Below are 26,378 nucleotides of genomic sequence, written 5' to 3'. Positions count from 1 at the left end.
TTATGGAAATAATTGATTATCACGTTAAGAAAGAATTTTGTTTACTTTGAATTCATTAATTTATTTAAAAAATCTACTAAAAATGGCAGTTTGTTAAAGAACCATGCTGTTTAATGTAGTTGTGACAATGATCACAACAATCTAAGCCAGAAAACCAAAACTGCAATCATCATCATGACATTTAAGACCGTGAGCAATCTGCAGTCATCAAAGTTTACAGGATGGGGTCAGTACTCAGCTACTGTTAAGGTGCTGTTGGTAAACAACCAGTGGCTCTACTATTAGTGTTGTCATCTCTCTGTCTTGCATTTGAGGAGAACCCGAGCCACCCACATTCTCAGGACACTACATGAGGCTGTAAGCAGGAAGCTACTGAGAGCAGTTTCATTTACTTTAAACAACATCAATGAGAAAGCTACTGCAGGGCGGAGGGGAGTAGGGGTGGGGGTTGGTGCGGGATCACCTTATCCTGCTCCTCTGTGAGAGCCTGGGTCAGACTTCACGATAGAGTATAGGGTGCAGGACCAGACACTGGAACGCAAACCTGTTATTGACCCTGAGCATTTAAACACCATCTGGTGTAGAGTGGGAGGCGACAGAGGGCTCAAATGAAAGCCAACATCATAAACAGAAAGGAGGAAAATGAGTACCTGCAGCAGAAAATGTCACCATGGCCTTTGTAATTTGTCCCTTCTTGGCAACCTTTAATGACCATGCAAGTGTTGATGTCTTTTAATATTAGCCTTGATTCTGTTGTGTAGCACACACAGCAGCATTAGAGGAGAGCTCTGAGTGAATAGCAGCTGGCCTGAAAGAACTGTACGTCAAACCTTCTGGACTCAATTATTAAAAGGATTTGATATGATGATTTAAGTGTGTACAAAAGATAAACAAAAGCACAGCACAAGCCTACACTGACGTATGTTTAGTTATACTTAAAACATAAATTTGTCATAATCCGACAGTCACTTGGCACACCCAGACTTGAGGACGTGCTAGCAAGGAGGACTCCAAGTGCATATGGATGACAAAGCGCAGCTGAAATTGTCACATCTCAACTGTCCCCTTCTACAAGCCAGTCTCAATCCCAATTTTCCACAATACTCCATCATCACCAAACAATAACATCGCAATTATTCTAAATCATACAGTACTGTCCCAACAACCATGAGGGAAAGTTTGGAACTTATAAATGAATCTGAATTTATTTTTATATCACTGTGTGCGGATGGTCAAAAGACTACATTTTTGGCCTACATTTGTCTTTCTTTGAAAAAAAAATGCTGCCATACATTAGTGCTTCACATCTGGTTTGCATTGAGGAAACTATGCAGTCAACTCCTGTGTGCCAGTGGAGGTTTTGGAGAGTCACTGCCTGGAGAATGCAAGAAAGGTTGTCTTTTTTCTCTCTGTGTGCTGGTATTTGCCGGTAAATGTTTAGATGGCAGAGGGAAAACTGGAGCGAGAGTGAGAAAAGAGAAAGCAAATCTGGAAAGCAAGCAAGAAAAAAAAAATCTTGACAGTCTGCTAGTTGATCTTTGGATAGGATAGGAGAGAAAGGTAAGGAATGCAGAAACAATGGAGTTAAAGAGAATGTGTGATAAACAATAATTCAACAAAAGGATTAAAAGCTGATGCCTAATGAAGAAAATTGGACCGTCACACAGATAAGGATTCTGTATATAGTAAATGGAAAACTGAGAAAGGTGGACACAGGATAAAAGTTACATTTTCTGGGGGTCTCACTGGTGTGGCCTCTGGTTATAGAATAAATAGGTTGAGTAGGGTTGTTCTAAGGCCTCTGCACAGCCGTATGACAGGAAGAGTATATTATTTCTCTTTGAACAAACATGGCTAAGTTTCCCAGGGCAGATTTGTGCCCAAAAATGGTTATCATAGTCACTGTCCTGATATCTTCACATCCTCCCTGTCATTCTCTACCCTGTGATCCATGGGATAGGGCATCCCTTTGAAATCTGAAGCCTTCACTGTTTAGTGGAGACCCATCTCAGTTTTAACACCTATTTTGTTTTGCTGAGGACTGTGGACCTGCATATTGTTCGAATAAATGTAATCAGTTTGAAAGCACCCTGTCTTGCACACATACTGTACTTGTGAACACGTGAACACAACCCAGTCTCCACTCAAATCTGAGCAGAATGAGAAGTATGCATAGTGAGGTCAGGGTACTTTCACTTGCAAGCTGGGTGACTCAGTTTTGGTTTGTGAGCCCCTGGAGAGGATGTTTTCACAAGACCAACCTCCAGAGTGGGAACACAGACAGCCCTTCTGATCTTCAGTGACAAAACAGAAATATCAACCTTTGTCTGTGTTTGTGCCCTTGATACAGGACAGGCAGACACAGCAAATGTCTCGCAAGTCACCACAGTGGAAAAATACTTCTTTACTGCTACTATAAATAAAACAATCTTCTTTAAACTGTCGTAGCTGAGAGATTTAGGGGCCAATTTGGCCTGTTTTGATTTACACAGCCCTGATGTGGATTTGAGGCACGTGCCTTTGAACTTTTGCTCTGGAGTTTTAGACCATAAAATCTGATCATAGAAGATACTGAGGATGCTTTCACTTTGATGGCTTTTGATATGATAGACAATCAGTCCAAAACTTTTCTCTTTTTCTTGACTTTCTGCTATGGCTATGTCCTAATTGTTCAATTATGGTAAAAGTGTGTGTTGTTCAGCTTTGTAGGCTTGATATAAGACCAAATGCTGTCCGTTGTCTATCGGTTATTGCTGTGCTTTGTCTGTGGAAAATTGGGAATTTAACTCTCGTTTTATGGTAAGACAGATAAAAAAAAACTCAAATAAAGAAATAGGTCTTGAGATTCTATCTCATACACATATTTACATTATATATATATATATATTATTTAAAATTTTCAAAAATGTGAGCAAGGTGTACCACTCCGTAGTGGAGGGAAGAATTATAAAAACCTTATATCCTCCCTTTTTGGCCGAAATGATTACCTTTGCTCTTTGAATGCAAATATAATTAATTCTAGTTACAGTATGGTCTGAAACAGTTTCAAATTCATACTTACAAGATTAATTTGTTATACAGTTGTATAGTATATATAGGCTATATAATTTCAAATCTACTAATTCAACATAAATAAAAAGTCCAGAAAACCCAGTAAAGAAGATGATAATGACTGGATCGTCATTTTGACTTTAACGTGTCCTGACCACTGCTGTGTACATACAAGCTTCGTCACTATTAGTAACCCACAGGGATTGAACACCAAGGCTAACTGTGAACCAAAAGCCACAAAATGGCTCCTACCGACTGGTCATTCCCAGGTGGTCTCCTAATGCTGCTGAGTCAGTGCTACTAGCCAGGACATCAAGGAGCTGTGCTAAGGTTTCACAGGCTGCACACTTAGCAATCTAGGCACACCACACACAACTGTGCAGTACACACCCACAACTGCTAGCAATTATTTATAACTCATTCAGACTTGTGGCTCGTGGCTGCAGTGATGGCACCTGACCCTGAGGTTAATGCCCAGAGAATAAGGATATTTTTTAAGCGTACATCCCAACATCCCCTAACATGAATATTCAGAATGTTGTTATAAGCAGGTGTTTCCAATCACCAGGTGCAGAGGGCTTTCATATGTATTATACATTATAAGCAGTTTGAACAAACTGCATTCTTGACAACAGCTGCACCAGTTATCTCCCAAAAACCCCAACAGACCAAAATACTCACTTCTCTCCCTGACTCCATAACCCTGAGAAGATGGTTTCATATGAAGAAAAAAAAGCATTGCGTTGCCTCAGAAAACTGAGGGAGGACTGCCAAATGTGAAACGACTGGGATGAATGTCTAAGAAGTCATTTCCAGTATATGCAGCCATTTTTCCCTTCTCGGGGACATCTCCCTGGCAACGTGTAAACAGTGCCCTCATTCCCCAAGACCATAAACCTCTTGGCAGTGATGTTTAGTTTAATCCTGCGCAGTACTGACTGAGGGCACAACCCAGCGTTTTATTAGGGATGCTGTGGCAATGTGAAAATTGACGTTTTGTGCCATAAAAAATATTGAACCCATCGGGGAACTCAGATACTATGTTAATATGTTCCAAACTTAGACCATTCAGGGAGATTTAGACTTCCTAACTGTTTCTACAGTAGAGGCTGTAATGTAGATGTTACAAAAGCAGGCCAAACTTGCCTGAAATAAATTTGACAATTCACCAGTGCATACAGTTAAATGTATGCTATTATATGTGTTTCAAATCACCACACAATAAAATCCTTCAGCATAAAACCAAAGATCTAAAAATAGATGTGATAATGTGTGTTGACCTCTGAACTATCCCCGTGCACCATTTTCCGGTCATAAAAACATAATGTCTTCTTCCTTTACTCTGGTATGTGCAGTGAGAACCAAATGCGGGTTAATTTCTTACTGGGCAACAACCCCTTTTACCAGTGTGGGGTTTATAACACTGAGGAGTATAAGTCAGTATGCACACACACTGGGCTCCTTCCTGTTCCCCCAAACAGAGACATCTCTGGGACTTCTCAGAAAGACGGTCACACACATTTGCAAACACATAGTCCCAATGAAACACAGGCGTATTATGTCTAAACACACTGACACAGTCCTGCCGAAAGACAAAGTCACAGAGACACAGACACACCTGCAGCCACGTCCAGGAGTAGTCACATACCATCTGCAGTATGCACATGTGAACACACAAAGCTGAGGGTAGATAGAGGGATCAAACAAAAATAATAAACACAGCAGCCAAACTGGGGGGAAATGGGTGACTTGTGCAGGAAGAGCAGAAACGGTGAGTAGTTTATTTAAATCTCTTTGTGGGGACTTCCCATCGACTGTAATTACTGCTGATATTCACAGTCCCCAGCTTTTTTTCTAACATATATGAAGCTGATAAGATCAAATTATTTGATATATTTTTTAAATGAGGTTCAAACAAAGTTGGAAGATCTTGGTTTTAACAATCCAAAAGCATCAAATAGATGATGAATTCAAACCATCCTGACACTCCTGGACTGACCAAGCCACCCTCCTTAGTTGTCAATCCTCACCAGCAGACCAGAAGACGGAACATTTACTTATTCAAACAATGATGTCATCATTGGTGAGACTACTGGAAAGAGAGATGCAAACTGCAAAGGATGATAAAAATAAGTTTCCATTCAGTCTCTACAGGATATACTATACATTCCCCCCTGATAATTAGGAACTCTGCAGCAAAAAAGGAAACTAGCTGCACTCTGTATTAACATATCTCTCTTGACCCAATTCTTATGATCCCAGAGAGGGACCACCTTATTTTCTTCTTTGTCACTCTCCCTGTTTGCTTTGACCTCTAAGTAGGATACTGAGGAGTGAATCACACTCACACACTGATGAATTGCTACATAATCAGGAAGCGCATATGTGTTGTACACTAGTGGAGGTTAGTCACCTAAGGGTCATTTATCCCCCTCGCCATACCGCCAGGAGAATGCCCTGCTCTGAAATGCAGCAGGCAGGCAGTGTGGCTGGAATGAGCTCACTTCAAAAGGTGTCCATAAATCATGCTGCCATGCATCCTAGAACTGCCCCCACCCTCCACTCTCCAAGTCCCCCAGTCGCTCACCCACCTACCCTTTTTCTCTTTCTCTCTGCTGTCCTCTATTCTAGGTTCAGACCTTGCGCCTTTATGAGTTACTAGCCTTTCATATGTGTTTTGAGCTTCTTCATCCACCCACACTGCCAGGATGGTTGAATTTGATTGTGTGGTAACCTAGCAGTGAGCAGGCCATGGGGAAATCAATCATAGCAGGAGAACAGGAGAGTGGTGGAGTGGTAGTGGTAGATGTAAACATGTACTCACCTAAAACCGATTAGCATTCGTATCAAAAAGCAATACTCCCTTCGGTAGACAATGGATTTATCTGATGTTCATTTAAGTCTCAAGAAGAGCTATAAGTTCAGAAATCCTATAGCTAGTTTCTCGACTTTGCCAGAACAGAGCTGCAATCCGTCAGGTCCTTATCTCACAGTGTCACACACCGGGATCTCTTTATCATGCAGCCATGCAAAACACCATTCATCTTCCCCACCCAATTCATTATCAGTGATAAAATGCAAAGTTGCAGCTCCAGTTGTTAAATGGAGAGACAACGTGAAAACAGGTGCTTTGGTAAACACTGATAGCGTGGCTGAATTATGTTGCATCCCAAGCAGACCTGTCTATCTCTTTCAGTCTATTAACCACACTCGTCCGACTCTTGTCTGACCTCATTCTGCTTTTATCCTGCTTCTGCTTTATTATATAGGAGTATTCTTGGCTTAGAGAGGTGTGGGAACAGTGCTGAACACAAAACAGACACAAACAAAATGAGAAGCTAGCACAAGGTTCCCGCCACGGCTCCACAGATTCTTCATTGATCAAGCGACGTGTAAATGTGTGTCACACGTTGTGTAACTTAACAGGATATATGGCTCTGCCATGATAATTGGACAGAATCCAGTGGTTGGTAGATGAATGTTAAAAGCAACACGGCACCAACACACTGTGCTGTGCAGAGGCACTGTAATACTCCTGTAACAGGTCACCACAAGCATGATACGGTGTGACCAATGACCATCATCATACAAACTTCTCATACTATAGGATAGTTTTTCTTCCATTTTTTCTTCGGCAATCATTCAACCTTAAACAGTTTCCACTCACCACTGTTGAGAAAGCGTGCAATGGGATCAGGGATGGGGGTTTTTAAGGGGGGTTGAATACTTCCACAGTGAAGTCATGGTGCTTGTGTCACTGGCCCTCTGCTGTGCTTTGCTCACCGTCTGGCCCCCATTTTACCCATTGATCTAATTTCCATTGCCAACACTGGATGTGGTTCTGTTTGAAGCTGAATGTTTAGGCCCATTAAAGCACTGACAGAATTGCAAACGTATGGTGGACCTTAGGAAAAGTAAAGAAGAAAACAACTTAGTTATGTTTGCCAGACTCTTGAGAGGATTGGAGTAAACAGAATGTACTGTTTTGAGCAGTGTTCAGTGAGGTAGAAACTCTAAGACCCTATTTACACCTGGTGTTAACAAGTTTCTTGCATCCTAGCTCTGAGCTAGTTTAAATTAATGCCTGGCATGAAAATCTAACAAAATCTGAATTCTCTTTCCCTCATGAGATGACAAATGTCACCTCTTCTTATTATATTTAAAATTGAGAGTTCTTCTGGTCTATCTGAAAATCTCTTTTGATTGTATCTTAATGCCCGAGCATCCTACCACGCTTCTCATTGGGTCCGCATGTAACAGTTTAGTTCCTATTATATTGCGCCTACATGTAGACCGGTTGCACTTTGCTGCTGCTTATGCAGCCATCCCTGTAGGTGGTTTGCCTAAATGCCTAAGACATATACACTACATCAAGCTGCCAGTTGTAATGATGGGGGTCTGTATCTGTCACATAATCTCCAACATCACACCTGACAGATGACTTTATTAAGTGCAGAGTGAAGTTCTTAAGTAATATTCCAGAAGATTTTTCCATAGACACAAAAATATATTTCTAAGGCTGAAATTACCATGGACGACAATAAGGTCCAGACATCTGTAATTTTCCCCCATCAAATAAAATAAAATTCCTTCAAAAGGCACACCAAGTCACTGTTCTTCTTCACTGTATCATCTGTGCATGCATTTCTGTACCGCATGCATAGCATCAAGTGCACTTGTGTGAAGCCATCTATCCTATTTTACAGCTGTGGAAGAGAGACGAGAGAGTATGGTTTGAAGTTTTTTTCATATGTAATAAAGTTAATTTATGATTATAGATGTGTTTTTGTAATCTCTGTGAACTGTGGCGAAAACCGCACCAGAGAATGGAAGCATCACATGACTGCATTTCTTAAATACTTAATGTAGCTAAAAACACTATGTAAAAATAAAAATTATTATTGTTTTTTTAATTCATGCTAACTTACAGCCTTAGTAAATTCAAAAGAGAAGAGTTTTCTATGTTCAATTTCAGGGAAATATATGGATTATAAGACTGTCTAGCTTCATATATTTAAGATGTATATACATAGTAGAAATATCTCGGAAAATGCAGGAGAGGACTTTTGGAGTTTCAAAAAAAACTGATGACTTTTATATCTTTGGGGGTCTACCAACACCAGATGATTATACTAAATAACGGTCAAAACAACAACAACAAAAACAGCAAAGGTGTTCTCTTGCGCTGGAGGTCTGTGAATCATTTATTAATTGTGTTGAATGTAAATGATCTCCCTCTGGACTGAGTTATGTCCGATTACTACAAACATCCCGAGCTCCATATGATCTGCTGGTTGTGAATATGCTGTCAAACAAAGCAGTACTTAACTGTAATAATCTCACTGCACCACTTTAAAGAGCTTTAATTACATAAGGTGAATAAGAGCTGATGCCGGATGGTTCGGGGAGTCACAACATGTTCTTTCTCTTGTGTACATTTGTTGTGATAAGGATAAATAGTTTCTGCACACTAATAGAAACTTTTCCAAGATTGAGAGGTGGTACACAAAGAGTAAACTATACACAGTAGGGACTTGCATTTGTCTTCAATTATGCTTTTCTGTGACAGCCCGTTGACAGATGCGCCCACAGGCAATAACAGTGTGCTCAGGCCACTCCTCTCTCTATCTCGTCCTTTCATACCCTTTCTTAATTTCAACTGAAAAGGCCAAGAAATCCCTCCTCAGCTCTCTGTCACTTTTCTTTGCTGTTAATCACTGTCATCTGCTCATTGAAAAGCTGACGTCCTTTTAAAGCCTACCAAGAACACTTTCTGCCATTTATGGCTCCTCCAAGGTACGGTACGAGGGCTGGTCAGTATTACATGAAGGTGAGAGAACACAGGGAAGCAAAGGAGGCCCACAAACATCCTTCCTACTCGTCTTCAATGCAACTTTGACAGCTTTGCAAATTAGTTCCAAAGTGTGCCCTAACAGTGCCAAGCGCACTCTTCTCTCTGTGACTGACATAAATCCACACCTCGGTGTATGTAGCAAGTCTGGCTTGTCTCAACCTGTCTACTCTGTAGAAACTATTGTCTCTCCAACAGAGCCATAGAGACGAAAGTGAGAGGGTGAGACAAAGTCTGTATGCCTGTGCCTGTAAATACTAGAGAGAAAAAAAGACATAGAGAGAAAGAAAGATGATGAGAGAGAGATGGTGTAAGACATTCTGGGTAAGGAGTCACATTCTTGATCACTCACTAGCTCCATCATGCACAGCAGGCTTTTTAACAGTGTTTACTTTCAGCGAGGGGAATGCTCTAGCTCACAGCTGCACTCCAAATAAACAGTCTTGTATTTATCAGTGACAAGATAATACACATCTAATCTGAACAAGTAACAGATTTTCATGCAGTCCAACAAGTCAGGTCCTTCTGGTTTATCCCTGGGAGACAGTTGTGCAACACAAAGAACATTTGCACACATTTGAATAAATATGAGAACATTCTCAACACAGACACCTTGCCATACACCCACACTCTCCCAATTGCACTTCCTCTGCCATGATGTCACTGTCTGATATGGGAGGCAAGCTATTACGTGTTTGGGAAGCAATCAACACTAATGCAGTTGGCATTGTGGCAAACAGAAGTTACTAGCCATATAAAGACACAACTACCACAGCAGCAGGGGGTGAACGTGGGGGTACAGCAATGGCATGGTGGAACAAACAACGCACATATACAGAGCCAAGGCTAAATTACTTCTCCAAGACATCTGTTATGAGAACAAAGCTAGCATGTTGCTGTGAAGAAATACTCTCTCTGGGTTTACAGTGTTTTGAAAGGTGACATTTTGAGCCTCTGTTGTTTTTGCTTTGTGAGGCCTGCTGTGTCTCATTGCATGGTTAAGGAGTACATTGCCTTTTGGTCTCAAATTATTGTACAATTAAGCCAGTGTGCAAGATCATCCAATGGGAAGGCACGACATTGCTACTCTCACAGAAATAAAACCACTCTATCACTTCTATATCTATATTCTACAATTATACCTTCAGGCAGACGGTTGCTGTTAAATTGTTGTAGACTTGATCTTGGTAAGGGTGTCAGTCAGCATCAAAGATGTAGTATTAAATTCTTTCCTAAGTCTACAAAAGGGAAAAGCATATAGCAATTTAATAGAGATCCACTTCTGACAGAAGCCATGATAATTATAGGTCAGTGGACCAGCGATTGCCTCAATATTATCCCGAACATTACTCTCTTATCCAAGATATGAATATGTGGTGTTACAGTATAAAATGTAAACCTTGGTTCTTTACTTTGTCATCTCTTTTAGCAGAGATCTATCAGGCGAAATAACTGTTCCTCACCCAACATTCTTCTCCTCCAGTGCCTCCATTAACCATAGGTTATCCTATGATTCAGCCATTAGCCACAGCCCAACGTAACCATTAGTTAAACGAAATCATAATATACATCACATTACTAAAAACCACAGCAATTTGTCCACAGACTTTAAATATGTGCTTCCCTCTCAATCCTCACTTCTCCTTGCTACTTGATGGGACTTGCTTAGTTGGTTTTGGAGGCCAGTTTTATCCAGCTGTCATGATTATTTATGGACTTTTGCAACATATATTCCCTGTGTGAAATTTACTTTTTTGCCATAACATCTTTTCTGGGTGCCAATGTATTGGGCAAACAGTAACATTAAGCAATTATATATCATTTTACACAAACAGTCTTTCAACCCACAGCATAGGTGAGGGAGTTCTTAGAAAATACAGACAGGTTTATCTGGGATCCAGTTCCCATGAGCGAACCAAGACAGGGTAGTTGGTAACCGTTGCATGTTTTGCATCATAGCATTCTTTTATCAAATCCTGTTAATTTATACACGTCTGTTGGAGAATGACCATACCCTCCTACCTTCAGGCAAGGGTGCAGGGAAAGAGTCACAGATGACTCACACGTTTCCTCAGTACAAGTTCATAACATGGCAGAATATGAATCGACAGGATTCCTGCACCCAAACAACATCTGTTTCATGTGAGACAGTGTAAAAGAAACATAGATAAGGTAGAGGGGTTGCCATTAATTCACTGTGTAATAAACATAACAGACAGATAAGGCAAAATGGAGAAAACCAAGTGAAAGGTGGCATGGGACTAGTCTGTATTAAACTTGTAAGTTTGTAGTTACGAGGCATTTGCAATTCTGTGCTCACAATGTGGTATTTCCTTTGAAAACTGCATTTCCTTTGAGAGTAGCAGGTAAGTGCTAGGTTTAGACCTGTAATTGTAACCCTAGAAGAATGTAATTACCTCATTAGCACAGAGTCCATTACCTTTTACACTCCTTAGCCGCCTATATAAAGTTTATGTTCTCTTTACATAAAATCTCACATGGAGGGGACACTGTGGCAGAGAGTGTACAGAGTGGGAGAAAGAAAAGAGGGAAATAGAGCAAGGCAAGATGACTGGATTGTGAGGGGGGCATATTACCTCCCACAGGGGCCCTAGCTAAAAGGCTCAAGTTTCAGACGTTTACCAACAAAGCATCCATGGAGGAAGTCCTGCACCCCTCACAATAACACCACAGCACCTGGCCATCCCCTCACAGGAAACCTGAGGTCACGTCTCCCCTTTCAGGGAATTCAGACACACTCCTGCTGCCAGCCACGTGCCCCCACAGTCTGATGAAGAGGGGGCTGACTAACAAGGGAAAATACATGGAGACAGACATACAATAAACTAAATCTGAATAATGAGAAGCTGAAGCCATATGATTTTTTGTTTGTTTGTTTTCACTGATAGAGTTCACAGAAGTGCATGAGAGCTGTGTGCCAGACAGGTTCTGTTAACACCAAAGCAGAAAGAGTTCCAATTTCCCTATTTTGGTTTCACATGAAAAACAGATTTGATGTTTATTAAATCAGTTAAATCAGCTAAAAGCTAGATTTTGTTGCAGTGTTTAATTTTAGTTGGAACCACATGAATAAGAGGTTAAAAACAAGGTATGCACCCTAACAGCTGTGCTGGAATGTTCAGATTGTCAAAACTAAGGGAAAAAGCCATTGATGATTAGAGAGACACAACAATAAGTAAAACTCTTAGGACGTAACCAGCAGTTTGGTGAATGTAGCCTTACACATATTGTGAGAAAAACTACTGGAAACAAAACAAACTGTGTCCAGTGTCCCCTGAAACACCATGGAGGGACAGACAACTGCAGAATGTCAAAAGAGAACTGCTTCAACAGAAATCTAAATTCTCCCTAACCACCTGCAACCACTTGACCGCTGATTCTCCATCATTATCGTTGGCCTGGTTTCAAACGATGCCAACCCATAAAACCCGCCACAACCAGTCCGAGTCACTTAGTTGCAGTCCAACTGCAGTTTAGATCTGGCCGGGGTCCAACCACCACGTGGTGCTAACCTTTGGAAAACACTGAGACCTCCGAAGAATGTGACCATGGTCAATGAAACAGAGGGAGAGAGGAAGAGGAAGAAAGCAAACAAATACATACAGCCCAGGCTCTGTCAAGGCAAACTTCCCAGATGCTAAATGGGACAGAATGACTGGCTTTTGGCTGCTATGGGATCATTTATGCTTGTTACTGTGACAAACAGTTTGTGTAAAAATAACCTGTTATGGTGGTGAAAGCGCAGTGTGATGTCTAAGAGGCAAAATTCATCCATGGTGTCATTTCTGTAGTAACAGACAGAAAAAAGGAGGTGCAGAAGTAAATCTGCTATTGTGAGTTGATAAATTGTAGCTTTTATTCAAGCCATAACTTTAGTATGACACACATTTTAAGAAGCAGATTTATATAAGACAGTTTCTATTCTGTCTCCATTTTAAATCTAACTGTCTGAATCTATATTTTGTTTATATCTATATTACCAATGGATCAAGTAAATCTGTAAAATTAAACAAGTTGCTCAGTGACAAACCCACAGAGAATTACCACCCATTTGGTTTTACAGCAACTTTATTTTTTATGTTCAGTCTCACCACTCTCATCAACCTTATTTCCAGCAGCAGTAGGCAGCTGTTTTCAGCCAAAAAGATCTGACAAATCCACAGTACACTGCCTGCAGAGAACCGAACACGGAGCAGATAAAATTAACGACTAGTCCATGAACATAGTGGAGCATTTAGAAGCTAAAGACACAAATATTTCTCCCAGCGGGTGTTAAAGACCAAAAACATTCAGCAGGTGGCCAGAAACACAACTCTAAATGAATGATAACGTTTCTTGTAAGCTGCTGGATGTAATGAGAAATGTTTGCTAAAATGTTTGACATATCATCTTAAAGGTTTATGATGTGTCAATGTTGTGTATTGAGCTTTTTTCCGTTGCCCCCAAGGTTTAAAGAAGTATGGCTTTTTATCAGAAATTTTCAAGTCATGCCTACCATGTTAATGACTGAATCACTGTATGTTACACATTTATTAAGGTGACAACAATTACCAAATTCCATTCCTGGAAAAAGTAGTTTTACAGTAGCACAAATTCTAGGATTTTCTTCAGTTACTCAAACTTTGAATTTTAATATATTGTCAGCACATGTATCAAATGGGTATCATATGCTTAAAAATGGACTGTGAAGATTTAAAAAAAACTCTTAAAAAGTTAAATAAATACTATTTCTGACATAATATTCTTTTTGTGTGTCTGAGTGAAAAGTTCTTCTAACTGGAACCAAAGAAAACAGGACAGTCTCTCCTCAACAAACGTAATGAAAAATAAACTAAAAGGTGGTACATTCCCAAGAAAACATCTTGATAAAATGTTCCATTTTGGCAATCCCCAAAACTTTTCTTTCCCACGTGCCCAGTGCACCCAGATGACGAAACAGGTGAAGCACCAAGAAATTGTCATGAGGTTGTAACTATTACTATGTGTTGTGATGATATACGCTAAAACAGACCTAGAAGCTGCAGCACAGACACACCCTTCCCTGACACACACTGCCATATCCCACTTCCTGCCGCTGAAGAAAAGACAAGTTTAGCCTGAGGGACTCTCTCAGGCCTTCACACACCTCTCAGCTGGGAGCTTCTGTGACACAACAGTTGTTCCTTAATCCTTCCTCCACACAGTTCAATGAGTCACAGTCTAGTACAGTCTGTTCCTCCACTAACAGGATTTTTTAATTTCTTTTTTGCCGTGTGTGTGTGTGTGTGTGTGTGTGTGTGTGTGTGTGTGTGTGTGTGTGTATGTTATATTACAGAGAGACATGACTGCAGGTATGTGACTGTGAGAGAGAAAAGAGAAACGCAAAAATGCTAAATAACAAGGAAAGCAGAAAAACAGAAAATGGTTGGACCCCCCTCACTTGTCATAGGAAGTGGTTCCTCTTTTGTCAGGGTTTTAATTTGCAAGCTTCTCTCCAGTCAATGTGTTTGACTAAGGCGTGGAGTATTAAGGCTTGTCATAATGTCAAGCCCACACCTACTTTAATATAAACATCCACAGATTTTTACTAGTATTACTACTAACACATAGAGAGTGAATTTGATCTTAAGGTATTAAATTATACATGTATAGATCATAATTACTTTGCACCTATCAGTACTACTACCACTATTAGTGCTACTAATAATAATAATCACAATAACACAAATAATTTAGTTTTTCTTATTGTTTTTAAAGTGCTGGTTTGGGCAAACTTTGGCCTGAGGAAACAACTTTTTTCTATATACTCTAGCTATAGGCTACAGTTGCTAGTAATCAAAACGTTTAAAAGTTAATGACTTCAGTCATTGTTTATGTCATTCATTTTCATTTGAAAACCACAAACACAATCACTAATGATGCTTTGACTAGAATAGTTTATTTCCCCATCAAATAAAACACTTTTGTAAGTAATAACCCAATGGACATGAAGAGTTTTCATTGTTTTGTGAAGCCTCACTGAGGTCGAAGAGGTGAACACTGAAACGTACAAAAGCTTAGATAGGTAGGCCTATTAATCAAAATTGGAGTCCTACCAGGAGTAATGTCTGAAGCCTGGAGGCAACTTCTGCAGCAGCAGTGGTAACCCGCCTCCTGCTTGCTCTCTCTCTCTGTCAGCAGTACACTCGCTCAGGTCAGGACTTGGTTCAGTTTGCGGGTCGATAGTCCGGCGGTTGAGGAGCGTCGCTTGTCGGCTGTAAAACTTTTTGTGTTTCTTCTGACAGTAGTCTCCGGCGGAGTGTGATGCAGTATACCGGCTACATTTGTCCTACTACTGAGGAAGTTGCTGGTGAGTCACAAGATCCCGCCCCCCCCACAAAAAAATCATTGCTCCCTCCCTCCCACTCTCCAGCGACTTCAAACAGGAGCAAAGAGAAGTCCAGTCAGTGGAGGGATTGATGGGAGCTCTGCCTCTGTGGCTCCGCTGAAGTTTGTGTACAGTCTGTTTTAATAGAATTATGTTTAATTGTTGGTGCTGATTGGGATTGGTGGATAGACCAGACATTATTTTAATGCGGTTTCTGAATAAGGGAGTGTTGACCACTTGGTCCCTTTGAACTTCTTTTAAATGAATTTTGTCAATCAGTCAGCCAATAAATTAATCAATAAATCAACAATCTACAAGATAAACAATGAAAAACTAAAAGGTTTTGACATCTTTAGTGATGTAACACCTGAGTTTGCAGATAAAATTCAATGTAATTACAACAGGTATTCGTCACACTTTGCTCTGAAAGTCTGTCTCTTTATGTGACCACTTAATGTCAATAAAATATCAAAAAGAGAAACATCAGAGATTGGCTTTAGAATTAGAAATAGATTGTGTGTGATCATAATCAGATTAAGTTGAAAGATCAGCACAAATTAAGGTCAGTTTTTTTCTGTAGTTTTTGTCACTCCTTGGTTCTAATTGGGAGTTCGGGAGTTAAAATGTCCTTCAGTCTAAATGCTGTTTCAGACAATATACATATTCAAGGCAAAACATTAAATACATGTACATATTTAAGCATGTAATTCAACGGCAGCAAACAGCTGCGGTATAAATAAAACACATCAGCATTCAAATTTCCATATATCACTGGTATCTCTGTATTCTGTATGTACTTCGCTCTTTTGACTTTTGACTATCCTTTGTACACTGACATTACCATACCTATTTTACAGTGTGGGTCCTTTCTCCAGTGCTGATGTTGCATTTTTGTCATGACTCAACAAGTGGGAGTGACATTTATCCTGGATGCAGCTGGCGGCTGTTTTGTCATACATTGAAGGATTCTTCAAGATTCTGATCATTTGAGTCATTGGTGTTAATCAGTGTGTGCTTACCCTATTAAAACAGTATTGTTGGCAAAAGCACCACCCTATATGATAAAAAGGATTGTTACACTACTACTCATAGCATTAATGATTCAGAGTGATTGCTAACCAGTCATTACACTTTCTGTGGTTGGTCTTATCTGCTGTAACTCAAACAGAACAACACTGGAGTTTGACCGATATGAGATTTTGTAGGCTAATATCAACAATGTAGTCACCCACAATAAATATTTTGTGTTGTTCTTTACAAGGAAATCACACAAATTCAGTGTTTCACAAATAATTGTGTTCATGGAGGAGTAAAAAACATCTGTAAGATCAATTCAACTGTTGTCCTACATACATGCAAAGCTCCTTTGATGTGTTGTCCAACTAGGCAAAAATGTTTAGAGGTATTCAGGACAACCACAAATGAACACACGAACTATGTCATAAATACACAATATTGCCAAAAGTTTTAGTACATCCCTCTGAATCATTGAATTCAGGTGTTCCATTCACTTCCATGGCCACAGGTTTATAAAATTGAGCACCTAGGCATGCAAACTGCTTCTACAAACATTTATGAAAGAATGGGTCACTCTCAGGAGCTCTGTGAATTCAAGTGTGGTACCGTGAAAGGTTGTCACCTGTGCAATAATTCCATTTGTGAAATTTCCTCACTACTAAATATTCAACAGCCAACTGTTAGGGGTATTATAACAAACTGGAAGTGGGAACAACAGAAACTCAGCCACGAAGTGGTGGGCCACATAAAATCACAGAGCAGGATCAGCGCATGCTGAGGCGCACATGGACGAGTCTGGGTTTGGTGGTTGCCAGGAGAACGGTACTCGCCTGACTGCAATGTGCCAAGTGTAAAGTTTTTTGGAGTAGGGTTTATGGTGTGGGCTTGTTTTTCAGGGGTTAGGCAATAGATATTTTGGACAATTTCATACTCCCAGCTTTGTGAAAACAGTTTGGGAATGGCCCCTTCCTGTCCCAACATGACAGTGCACAAATCAAGGTCCATAAAGACATGGATGAGCGAGTTTGGTGTGGAGAACTTGACTGACCTGCACAGAGTCCTGACTCCAACCCGAGAGAACACCTTTGGGATGAATTAGAGTGGAGACTGCGAACCAGGCCTTCTCATCCCACATCTGTGCCTGACCTCATAAATGTGCTTATAGAAGACCCTCCTAAACCTTGTGGACAGCCTTCCCTGAAGAGTTGAAGCTGTTATAGCTGCAAAGGGTGGGCCAACTCCATGTTAAACCCTACAGATTAAGAATGGGATGTCATTAACCTTCATGTACATGTTAAGGCAGACGACCCAAAACTTTTGGCAATATAGTGTAGCTGTGTAAAGAATGAAAGACCGCTTGCAAGAGAAACTCAAACCCTGCCCATTTTCTCGCCTATGTACACCTGGCCAATTGCTGCGTGATGTGGGAGTGAATACTGTACTGTTGTCCTACTGTTTACATCATTCAACATATGTGTAAATTCTGTTAAGCACACCGGGCAACCTAAATTAAGCATAAAAACACTATTATGTTTAAATTTCTGCAAATTTGATTGATTTGGCACCAATGTTATTTTTTTCTCTGTGTTTGTATTTTGTTTTTTGAAATGCACAAACAGCTGCAAAATATTACACATGAAATATCTTACACACAGGCCTTTTTACATAACTGCCCATATGACTCTTGACTTTCATGGTCCTGTGACCACTGAAAGAGTGTGATCCTTACTAGTCTGACCCCTGTATTCCCCACAACCCCCTAATTATAAATTCTAATTTTACACTCTGAGGCGTGGTCCTGTCAAACTGCGTGCAACAAATTAGAGGATAGATGCCTGTCAATTCATCATGGCAGAAATGGCCTGATGACTCCCTCTCTGTCCCTCACAAGTTATTTTTTCCTACAACATAAAATATCTCTCTGTTTTAGTTTTGAAAAACAAATTAAGAAGTTGCATTAACCGAGGATCTCTTAGACAAGAGAACACACAAAACAATGTCAAAATGGAAACTATATAAATATAAAAAATATAAAATATTCTTTGCACAGAAAAGCTAATCAAATATAACTTTATTATTAAGATATTTTCTATCCTTGGTGAAGAATACAATACAATTTAAAACATACTTTACCCTTTGAAGCAGCATGTAAATGATGACTAGTCAGGTGACTGCCATGCCCCGCTAAATTAAATTTAAATTGGATGTGTGGTTTTGGAACACCTGAGTGAAATTAACTCTAATAAGCACCATGACCCTCAGAAGCTGACTAATGGGGCAATTAAATTGTTAAAAATCCCACTTAAGTAATATGTAGGTATGACGTGTAATAGTATGTGTCTGTCGTTACCACATACGTGATGGTGAGTGGAAATCGTGGCATGCTGCTGTCATATAATAAATACATTATTTTATAAAGTGGTGAGATGCACAAAACATCACATTATCAAAGCATGAATATGAAAGTGCATTTACAATGTATTTGTAGCTTTAGCATAAGAGGGTGATACAGAGGAACATGCTGGCTTTTAAAGATAAGCTCAAAAAAAAAATAGAAAATATCGTTTTGAGTTTCAGAGGAGTCCTTGCAGTATGCGTTGCCTCCTCTGAAACTCATCCACTTCTTGCCACTTCACTGCTGTGATTGTCTAGAGTATAAAATAGGTCATGCTACAATATACACTTCAAAACTCAAGCAGGGAAAATAAGCACCGTATTGTCACTTAATTGTAGACAACTTTTGTATTACAAGAGTTTGTGATTTAGGGACTATGGTGAAAATCCCACCCAAGAATGCACGTACTGTATGGCTGCGGCCTCGAGATGTAGAGGTTAATATTAGGAGGCAATGCTGGGGATGTCCAATAACCAGTGGTGGAAGAAGAGATCCATTACTTACGTAAAAGTAGCAATACAACAACATGAAACTACTGTACAAGTAAAGACTCTCCATTCAAGTAAAAGTATAAAGTAAGTATGAAAAGTACTTGTTCTGCAGAAAAATGGCCCCTGTGAGTGTTGCATTATTACATTTTACATTATTAGATTGTTAATATTGATGCATCAATATGTAATTAGTACTTTACTGGTCTGTCCAGGTGGAGCTAGTTTTGACTTTTAATTAAAACTTTATATACAATTTGGATGTTTAGTCCAGTGATTCCTAATGTAGGGTCTACTTAAACTATCTGAATTAGAAATAGATTGTGTGTGATCATAATCAGATTAAGTTGAAAGATCAGCACAAATTAAGGTCAGTTTTTTTCTGTAGTTTTTGTCACTCCTTGGTTCTAATTGGGAGTTCGGGAGTTAAAACAATTTGGATGTTTAGTCCAATTTGGATGTTTAGTCCAGTGATTCCTAATGTAGGGTCTACTTAAACTATCTGAGAAGTTTAGAGGGGAATGGCTAACAACATGCAAACATAATAAATGTGACAAAGAGTCAAAACTTGATGGTGCTTGCAAGGTCACAAGCCAGAAAAGTTGGGGGTCCCTGGTGTAATTTGAAAATGCATTGTATTATAAAATTGCTTTATAAGTTTATCATAAGTATTTTTATTATTTATCTGAACAGTAATGACTAACTGTAGCTGTTAAACAAATATAGTGGAGTAAAAAGCACAATACTTCTCTCTAAATTGTAGTGGAGTGGTAGAAAATGAAAAAGAGTAATGTTTGTACCTCAACATTGTACTTAAGTATATTAATTGTACTTATACTTAACAAAATTATAAACACAATACTTTTGTTTACTTATGGTAGAGAAATGAACATTCAAGTCACGGGCAACAGCTCTGGTGGGCATTCCTGCAGTCAGCATGCCAAATGCATGCTCCGTCAAAACTTGCAACATTTGTGGCATTGTGTTGTTTGATGGAACTGCACATTTTCGAGTGGCCTTTTATTGCGGCCAGCCTAGGGCACACCTGTGTAATACCCATGCTGTCTGATCAGCATTTTAATATGCCACACCTGTGAGGTAGATGGATTATCTCACTAACACAGATTTTGACAGATTTCTGAACAACATTTGAGTGAAATAGGCCTTTTGTGTACATAGAGAAAGTCTTATATCTTTGAGTTTAGCTCATGATGAATGGGAGCAAAAACTAAAGTGTTGCACTAATAATTTTGTTCAGTGTATGTTCCAACACCAACAACAACAATTAATTTAACAGACTGACAATGCTGTTTTTCTGCCTTGTGTGAATTTTAGGAGATGCAACTAAATAATCACACAGGAGGAACTTCTGGCTCATGCATTTTTCAACTGGGCTGGCCTAGCAGCTTGCTGCAGATGAGGACCAACCATGGTCAGGGGAGACATACCAAAGCCCTGAGCTCAGCCCAAGTGCAGCAGTCTTACAATATGTCAGCAGTGTTATTTTTACAGGGCCATATTAGAAAACCAAATGGATCTGCATCTGTCCCACATGGGCATTCCTCCATTGGTGACCCTGAGCAAACCCACAACCCTTGTCCTCCGTCTCTTGCATCAGCTTGTTACAAGCCCCTGATTTCCAAAGTAGTATTTACTCCTGCCGTGGCTCACCAGGCATTTCAGTTGTAATGATAAATACTCCCATGAATTAAACAGCAAGGAGCCAAGTAAGTCAGAACGCAGACATTTAACCAGTAAATCCTGGCTGCCTTCTGTGTTTGCCTAGTTAAACATGTTGGTGGGTGAGTAGATCAGTCGGGCCTTGGGCTGAAACCTCCACAAGAATCGGGGCCATTAGCCATCAGACTGATAAACAAGCCTGTGACATAATGTGGAAACACTGATTCCATTCAAAGGGCTAATCATCCACAAAACATTCTGCATGCCGTGCAAATCTCACACATATAAAACAAATTCCTTGTGGTTGGTGGAGGGTTAGTGAGTTGGAGAAAATGGCTGTTTAGTGGAATAACACTATCTGTCCTACTGGCTTCTTCTCACATCCACAAAGAGCTGGGAGTCTGGGTGAGATTAGGGGACTGGTGCCGTTGTGGCTTTGTCTTTGTCTGCCCTCGATCCAAAATATCAGGAAGCAGATAGTCTTTTCCTCCAGAGTAGAGTGATGACCCTCTCATCTTCCAAGTCCCTATAACACTTTTTCATATGTGTATATGTATTTTCTTTGTATCAGAGCTAAAATCATAGTCTATTAGTTCTACCTGTAGGTTACAAACAAATAAATGTTTGAATTCAAATTAGTTGGTTGCAGTTAATTTCCTGTTTGAGTGTGTGTGAATGTTTTAGGAATGAAAACTGAGTTTTTATGTAATCTCTTTTAGGTCTATTGGTCAGGACATAAATCAAAACAGGGGTCTGGAACCCAAACAGAAACATGCAATAAATGTCGATGTTGGAAAAACACAAACTTGTTACCAATTAGTGTTAACTGTGCGCTCTGGCAAATGTAAGCCCTCATTATAATGACCAAAATAATTTGGTATATGAACAGTGCAGCCAAAACATATTAAGTCAGCGGAACTGTGAGGACCCTCGCATGTTTTAACTGGATCTTGTGCCAAGCCTGGCTTGTATACAACTTGCAAATGGCAGATATCAATTTCATTGGCCGTCTACAAGCATAAATATGATTAAACAATTTCCCTTTGCCAGTGAGCCCTATAATGTAACGTTTGTGGTCTTGATTATTTAAAACCAAATGAAATATTACAGGGCTTTGAACTTAAATGACATAAAGTTATTAGATAAGAAACATTATTAAGGAAAGTGGGTGATTACACTGTTCAAATGTTATTGTATTTCCATCTATTTATTCATTTTATTCAATGATTAATTCACATTCCATTTAGTTTATTAAAACATAAACATTTCCATTTGATGAACTGTACCAGATTAAAGCATCGAACTACTTCTGCATCTACAGTCCCTCGCCAGGTCACAATTAAAAACAACACAATAATCAATGAGATAAGGCTGACCTGTTCATTGAAATGTCACTAAGCACAACATTTATAAACTATGGAGTAGATAAACCTATAACCATGGTTCATCATGTTTTGTTTTGTAAAATCTTAATCTGCAAAGGAAGTAGTAACCAAAGCGGTCAGTGTAGCGGAGAAAAGATGGCAGCTTTTCCTTGCGAAGTGTAAATTTAAAGTAGCATCAAATGGAAACACTCAAGTAATGTACAAATAATTTAATACTGTTTGGAAGTACAGTACTGGGGTCTGACGTCTGCAAAAATACGTCTAATATGATTCCACAGTCATTATGCTATTACAGCAGGAAGACTGCAACAGGTATCAACACCATCACACTTTAAAAGTGTGCAACAGCACCACCTACTGTTTGTTAGGCACTTCTACAACACGTAGCATGAAATTCACAGCACTTTATTATATCGAATAATAATAAGTTAAATAAGTTATTTTGTCTATGTTTCTAATAAATAATATTCAAATGTTAGTGAATTGTCCGCCACTGTCATGATTTATAATTCTTCTGATGTTTTCAGTGTGAGTTGAGTTGCGAATCTGCGGAAGGGTAATGAACAGCAACACGCTCTCAACCAGGCAGGCACCCACGTGGTTCAGCTACCAGGGAAGCACTAGACCAGAAGCAGCAGGGACGTTTCGGGGTCCGTACAGCTTAGAAAAGCCTTACATATACTTGCTTTATCTAAATCAGTTTTCTTTATTACGCTCGAGGACATTTCTCATAATGTCTTCGTTTAGGAAAGCGTTGAAATCCCGACAGAAAAACCACCATGAAAGATCTCAGGTGAGCACTGCAGTGTTTTTATAGCTAGGTTGCTAGCCTGGTGTCCTGTTATGAAGTGTACCTGTACAGTGACACTTTTGAGATAATATCACCAAGCAAATAAATGTTATGTTCCTGTGACCCATACATTAATACTAGTACTGAATGTGCATATTTTGTCTTCACGTTAACTGTATCATTTTGTTCGACCAGCCTGGTTTCAGGAAACATTTGGGATTGCTGGAGAAGAAGAAAGACTACAAACTCCGTGCAGAGTGAGTAGAATCAATTTTAGGAGGCATGTTTGGTGTTTCCAGGCACAGGATCTAAAATCATAAAACGTTTAATGTCAAACGTTGTTGAAGAAAAAATCTTGTAATGAGCTTAACTCGACATTTTTTTGTTGTTGTTGTTTTATAGTGATTACCACAAGAAACAAAACACTCTTTCTGCCCTGCGAAAGAAAGCTCTGGAGAAGAACCCAGATGAGTTTTACTTTAAAATGATCAGCTCTCAGCTGAAGGTAAGGTAATCTTTATTAGCAGAGCAACAATACCAGCATCAGAAAATCAGCTGAACAGAGAGAATGCAGTTGAGTGCTATGTAAATCCTGTTATCTGATCTAAGTGACTGTAGCATTTAATATGTCTGGCTTATTTTATGGCATATTGACAGGATGGAGTTCACGTAGGGAAAAAATCCAAGGAGGAGGTGGAGGTGACAGAAGAGCAGAAGAAAGTGATGAGGACACAGGATATAAAATATGTGGAGATGAAAAGGGTTGCAGAGGCTAAGGTAAGTTCATATTTCCTGTAGTAGATTATGCATTGAGAACCTCTTGTGCCTGACTAACTTAATTTCATACAGTTCTTAAATTTGGAATAGAAGGACACAACAAATTGGACTTGATTATGCACACTGACAGATGGATAATTAGCTACAAAACATTAATGGTACTAAAAGAGAAGAGAATATTCTCTTATTCAAATGACAACAAGTTTATCATATAATAAGCTTCAGTAACTTTATTTAAAAACCTCTACAATGTCAATTATATATTGTTTCCTCTACTGAAATGAAAATCCGAATTACCACATCGGTCTGTTTTGCTGTGGTTGTTATGAGAGACAGTGTACTCAGTTTACTCACAAAGTGTGTGTATGTGTGTGTATGTATGTGTGTGTATGTATGTGTGTATATATATATATATATATATATATATATATATATATAAAATAAAATAATACCCAGTGGCATTTGTGTTGGACAGAACGGAAATAACAGATGGGTCCTGGCCATTACTTAAATTAATTCTCCCCAGAGAGCTTCTGTTGTTGCCCCCTGTAATCTTTGCGTGTTTCATTTGCTTTCAGAAAATTGAAAGGCTGAAAGGACAGCTCCATCTTCTGGATGCAGACAGCAAACAAAAAAACAGCCATACATTTTTTGTGGATTCAAAAAAAGAAGGTATATATAAATATAAACGCAATTGATGTGATCAAACATCCTTGTTTTTGTAGGCTTTAATTGTTATTAGGTTACGTGAGAAGTTTTACTGTGTCTCCACAGTGCAGTCGTTTGACCTGGCAAACCACCTCAACACAGCTCCTGAGCTTCTGGACAGAGTGTACAACAGACCAACTCTGCAAACTCTGGAGACTAAGAGCATTCAGGGAGCTGTAGAGCCTCACAGTATGGAGGTATGCGTTTGCAGTGTATGTAGATCAGCCTCTTTTGTTGTGTGATCATCCTGAGCCTCGGTAAACTGTACTGACACACTGTATGTTTGAATTGAAAAGTCTAGTATTTGCTCTTCAACCCGCTGATGGTTCATGTTTTCTCCTCTTCTCTAACTGTAGAAGTTGGCCAGGCAGAGGAAGCACCAGTATAAGATCCTTTCCCAGAGGATTGACCGAGAAAAGAAAATGTTTGTCATCAGCCAGAAGATTCAGACCCGTAAGGATCTACAGGTGAGGAGAAGGCAAGGTCCTTAATCACAATAAGTATTTTGGTTTCAGTTTCAAATGAATGAATGTCAAATCAACATTGAGACCTTTTGTTTTATCAGGATAAAAACAAGAAAGTGAAGGTAAAAAAAGAGACTCCCAATGCTGCAGCCATCTACAAGTTTGAGGCCAAGAGAAAACGCTGAGAGGGGAGTAATCATCAGCTCTGTCAGTGAGATAATGGTGAAATATTGTTGCACCTCTGCTGTTTTGTACATATTTATCAAAGACTAATCAAAGTCTAGTTTCTTCCAAATAAATGACAGAATAACACAAAATTATGTGATTTCTTGACGTGTGTGTGTATATATTTGGTTAATGTATTTGCTACAGTCAGGTGAGCCATCTGAATTGTGGCAGTAGAGTTTTTGTTCTTGTACCAGTAGGTGGCATTAGTGTTCTTTATCACACTACTTGGGAGAAATAAATCTGTCAGCGGCTGAAGATGCTGGAATATGCATAGAGAGTAGGCTGAGCGGGAAGTCAATAGTATGACCCAGCATTTTGAATTCAGAGTTTAATTGCGGTTGTGATGTTTTCTGTAAGATTTCACTGATGTGTTCTGTTTGTGTGTGTGAGTCGCAAACAGCTCTCTATTTTAGTAGGTTCTTAACTGGGGAGGTGACCTCTTAATTCACATTTCATAATATATAATAGACTGGGATTTTCCTTTTCAAAGACTTCTCTAAAAGAAAAAAAAAAGCTAAGAAATGTCTTTTTCTTCTGTCAGAACTTGAACGACACCACTGGTCACACAACCCACTGCTCATTGCTAGGACGCTGTAAATAATTGAAGCCACGGTTAGCAGCAGAGAAAAATTGTGCAAACAGTGTAACATGTTATGTGTGTAATGTAAACACACACACGTAACATGTTACACTGTTTGCCAGGTGTCCATCTCTTGTTGAAGTAACTTGCTGCATAAACTCGGATATCATGGAAATCTTTATATTTACCAGTTTTTTTTGGTCATTTGATGGTAACTTCCTGGTGATGGACTTGGACATTTCTGACTTGGCATCTTGTGGAGGTGCAGGTTCTGTTTCAGTCTTCAGAACCTCTGAAGGACACCTTTGTTGCAACCCTTGACATAGGATGCCACATATTCCTCTGACAGACCCATTTCACATGTCAGCAGGATAGACAGCTGCAGCTGGTAAAATTAAATATGATTTAAGTGTCAGTCAGCAAGCATTGATAATACTATTGTCAATGTTTGCTCATTAGCTTACCTTAATCAAAATGAACCATTATTAATTGTATTAGCTGCAGCTGTGCTTATGCAAAAATACCTCTGTTGAAAGACTCCATTGAGAGACAAATGTAAATTGTCTCAGCTAACTGTGTTAATGTTATGCTGCCTTT

The 26,378-nt window shown here is 39.4% G+C and overlaps 2 protein-coding genes across 2 annotated transcripts in view; one reads left to right on the top strand and one right to left on the bottom strand.

The window, feature by feature from the left end:
- fhl3a (four and a half LIM domains 3a) overlaps positions 1-15,215 on the bottom strand; it is a 28,324-nt gene extending 13,109 nt beyond the window's left edge. Inside the window, exon 1 of the mRNA XM_046045693.1 lies at positions 14,998-15,215. The gene's annotated coding sequence lies outside the window, so the exon portion shown is untranslated. The remainder of the gene's footprint in view (positions 1-14,997) is intronic.
- Positions 15,216-22,808: 7,593 nt separating this feature from the next.
- On the top strand, positions 22,809-25,290 carry utp11 (UTP11 small subunit processome component). Its single transcript, XM_046045376.1, has 8 exons — positions 22,809-23,027; positions 23,220-23,281; positions 23,427-23,529; positions 23,682-23,801; positions 24,380-24,473; positions 24,576-24,706; positions 24,866-24,976; positions 25,075-25,290. The coding sequence occupies exons 1-8, from the start codon at positions 22,968-22,970 to the stop codon at positions 25,156-25,158; spliced, it is 765 nt and encodes a 254-aa protein (XP_045901332.1). The 5' UTR covers positions 22,809-22,967; the 3' UTR covers positions 25,159-25,290.
- The last annotated feature ends 1,088 nt before the right edge of the window (positions 25,291-26,378 follow it).

The sequence above is a fragment of the Micropterus dolomieu genome, linkage group LG03 (assembly GCF_021292245.1).
Source record: "Micropterus dolomieu isolate WLL.071019.BEF.003 ecotype Adirondacks linkage group LG03, ASM2129224v1, whole genome shotgun sequence".
Taxonomy (NCBI): Eukaryota; Metazoa; Chordata; class Actinopteri; order Centrarchiformes; family Centrarchidae; genus Micropterus; species Micropterus dolomieu.
This window is presented reverse-complemented; position numbering and strand designations above follow the sequence as displayed.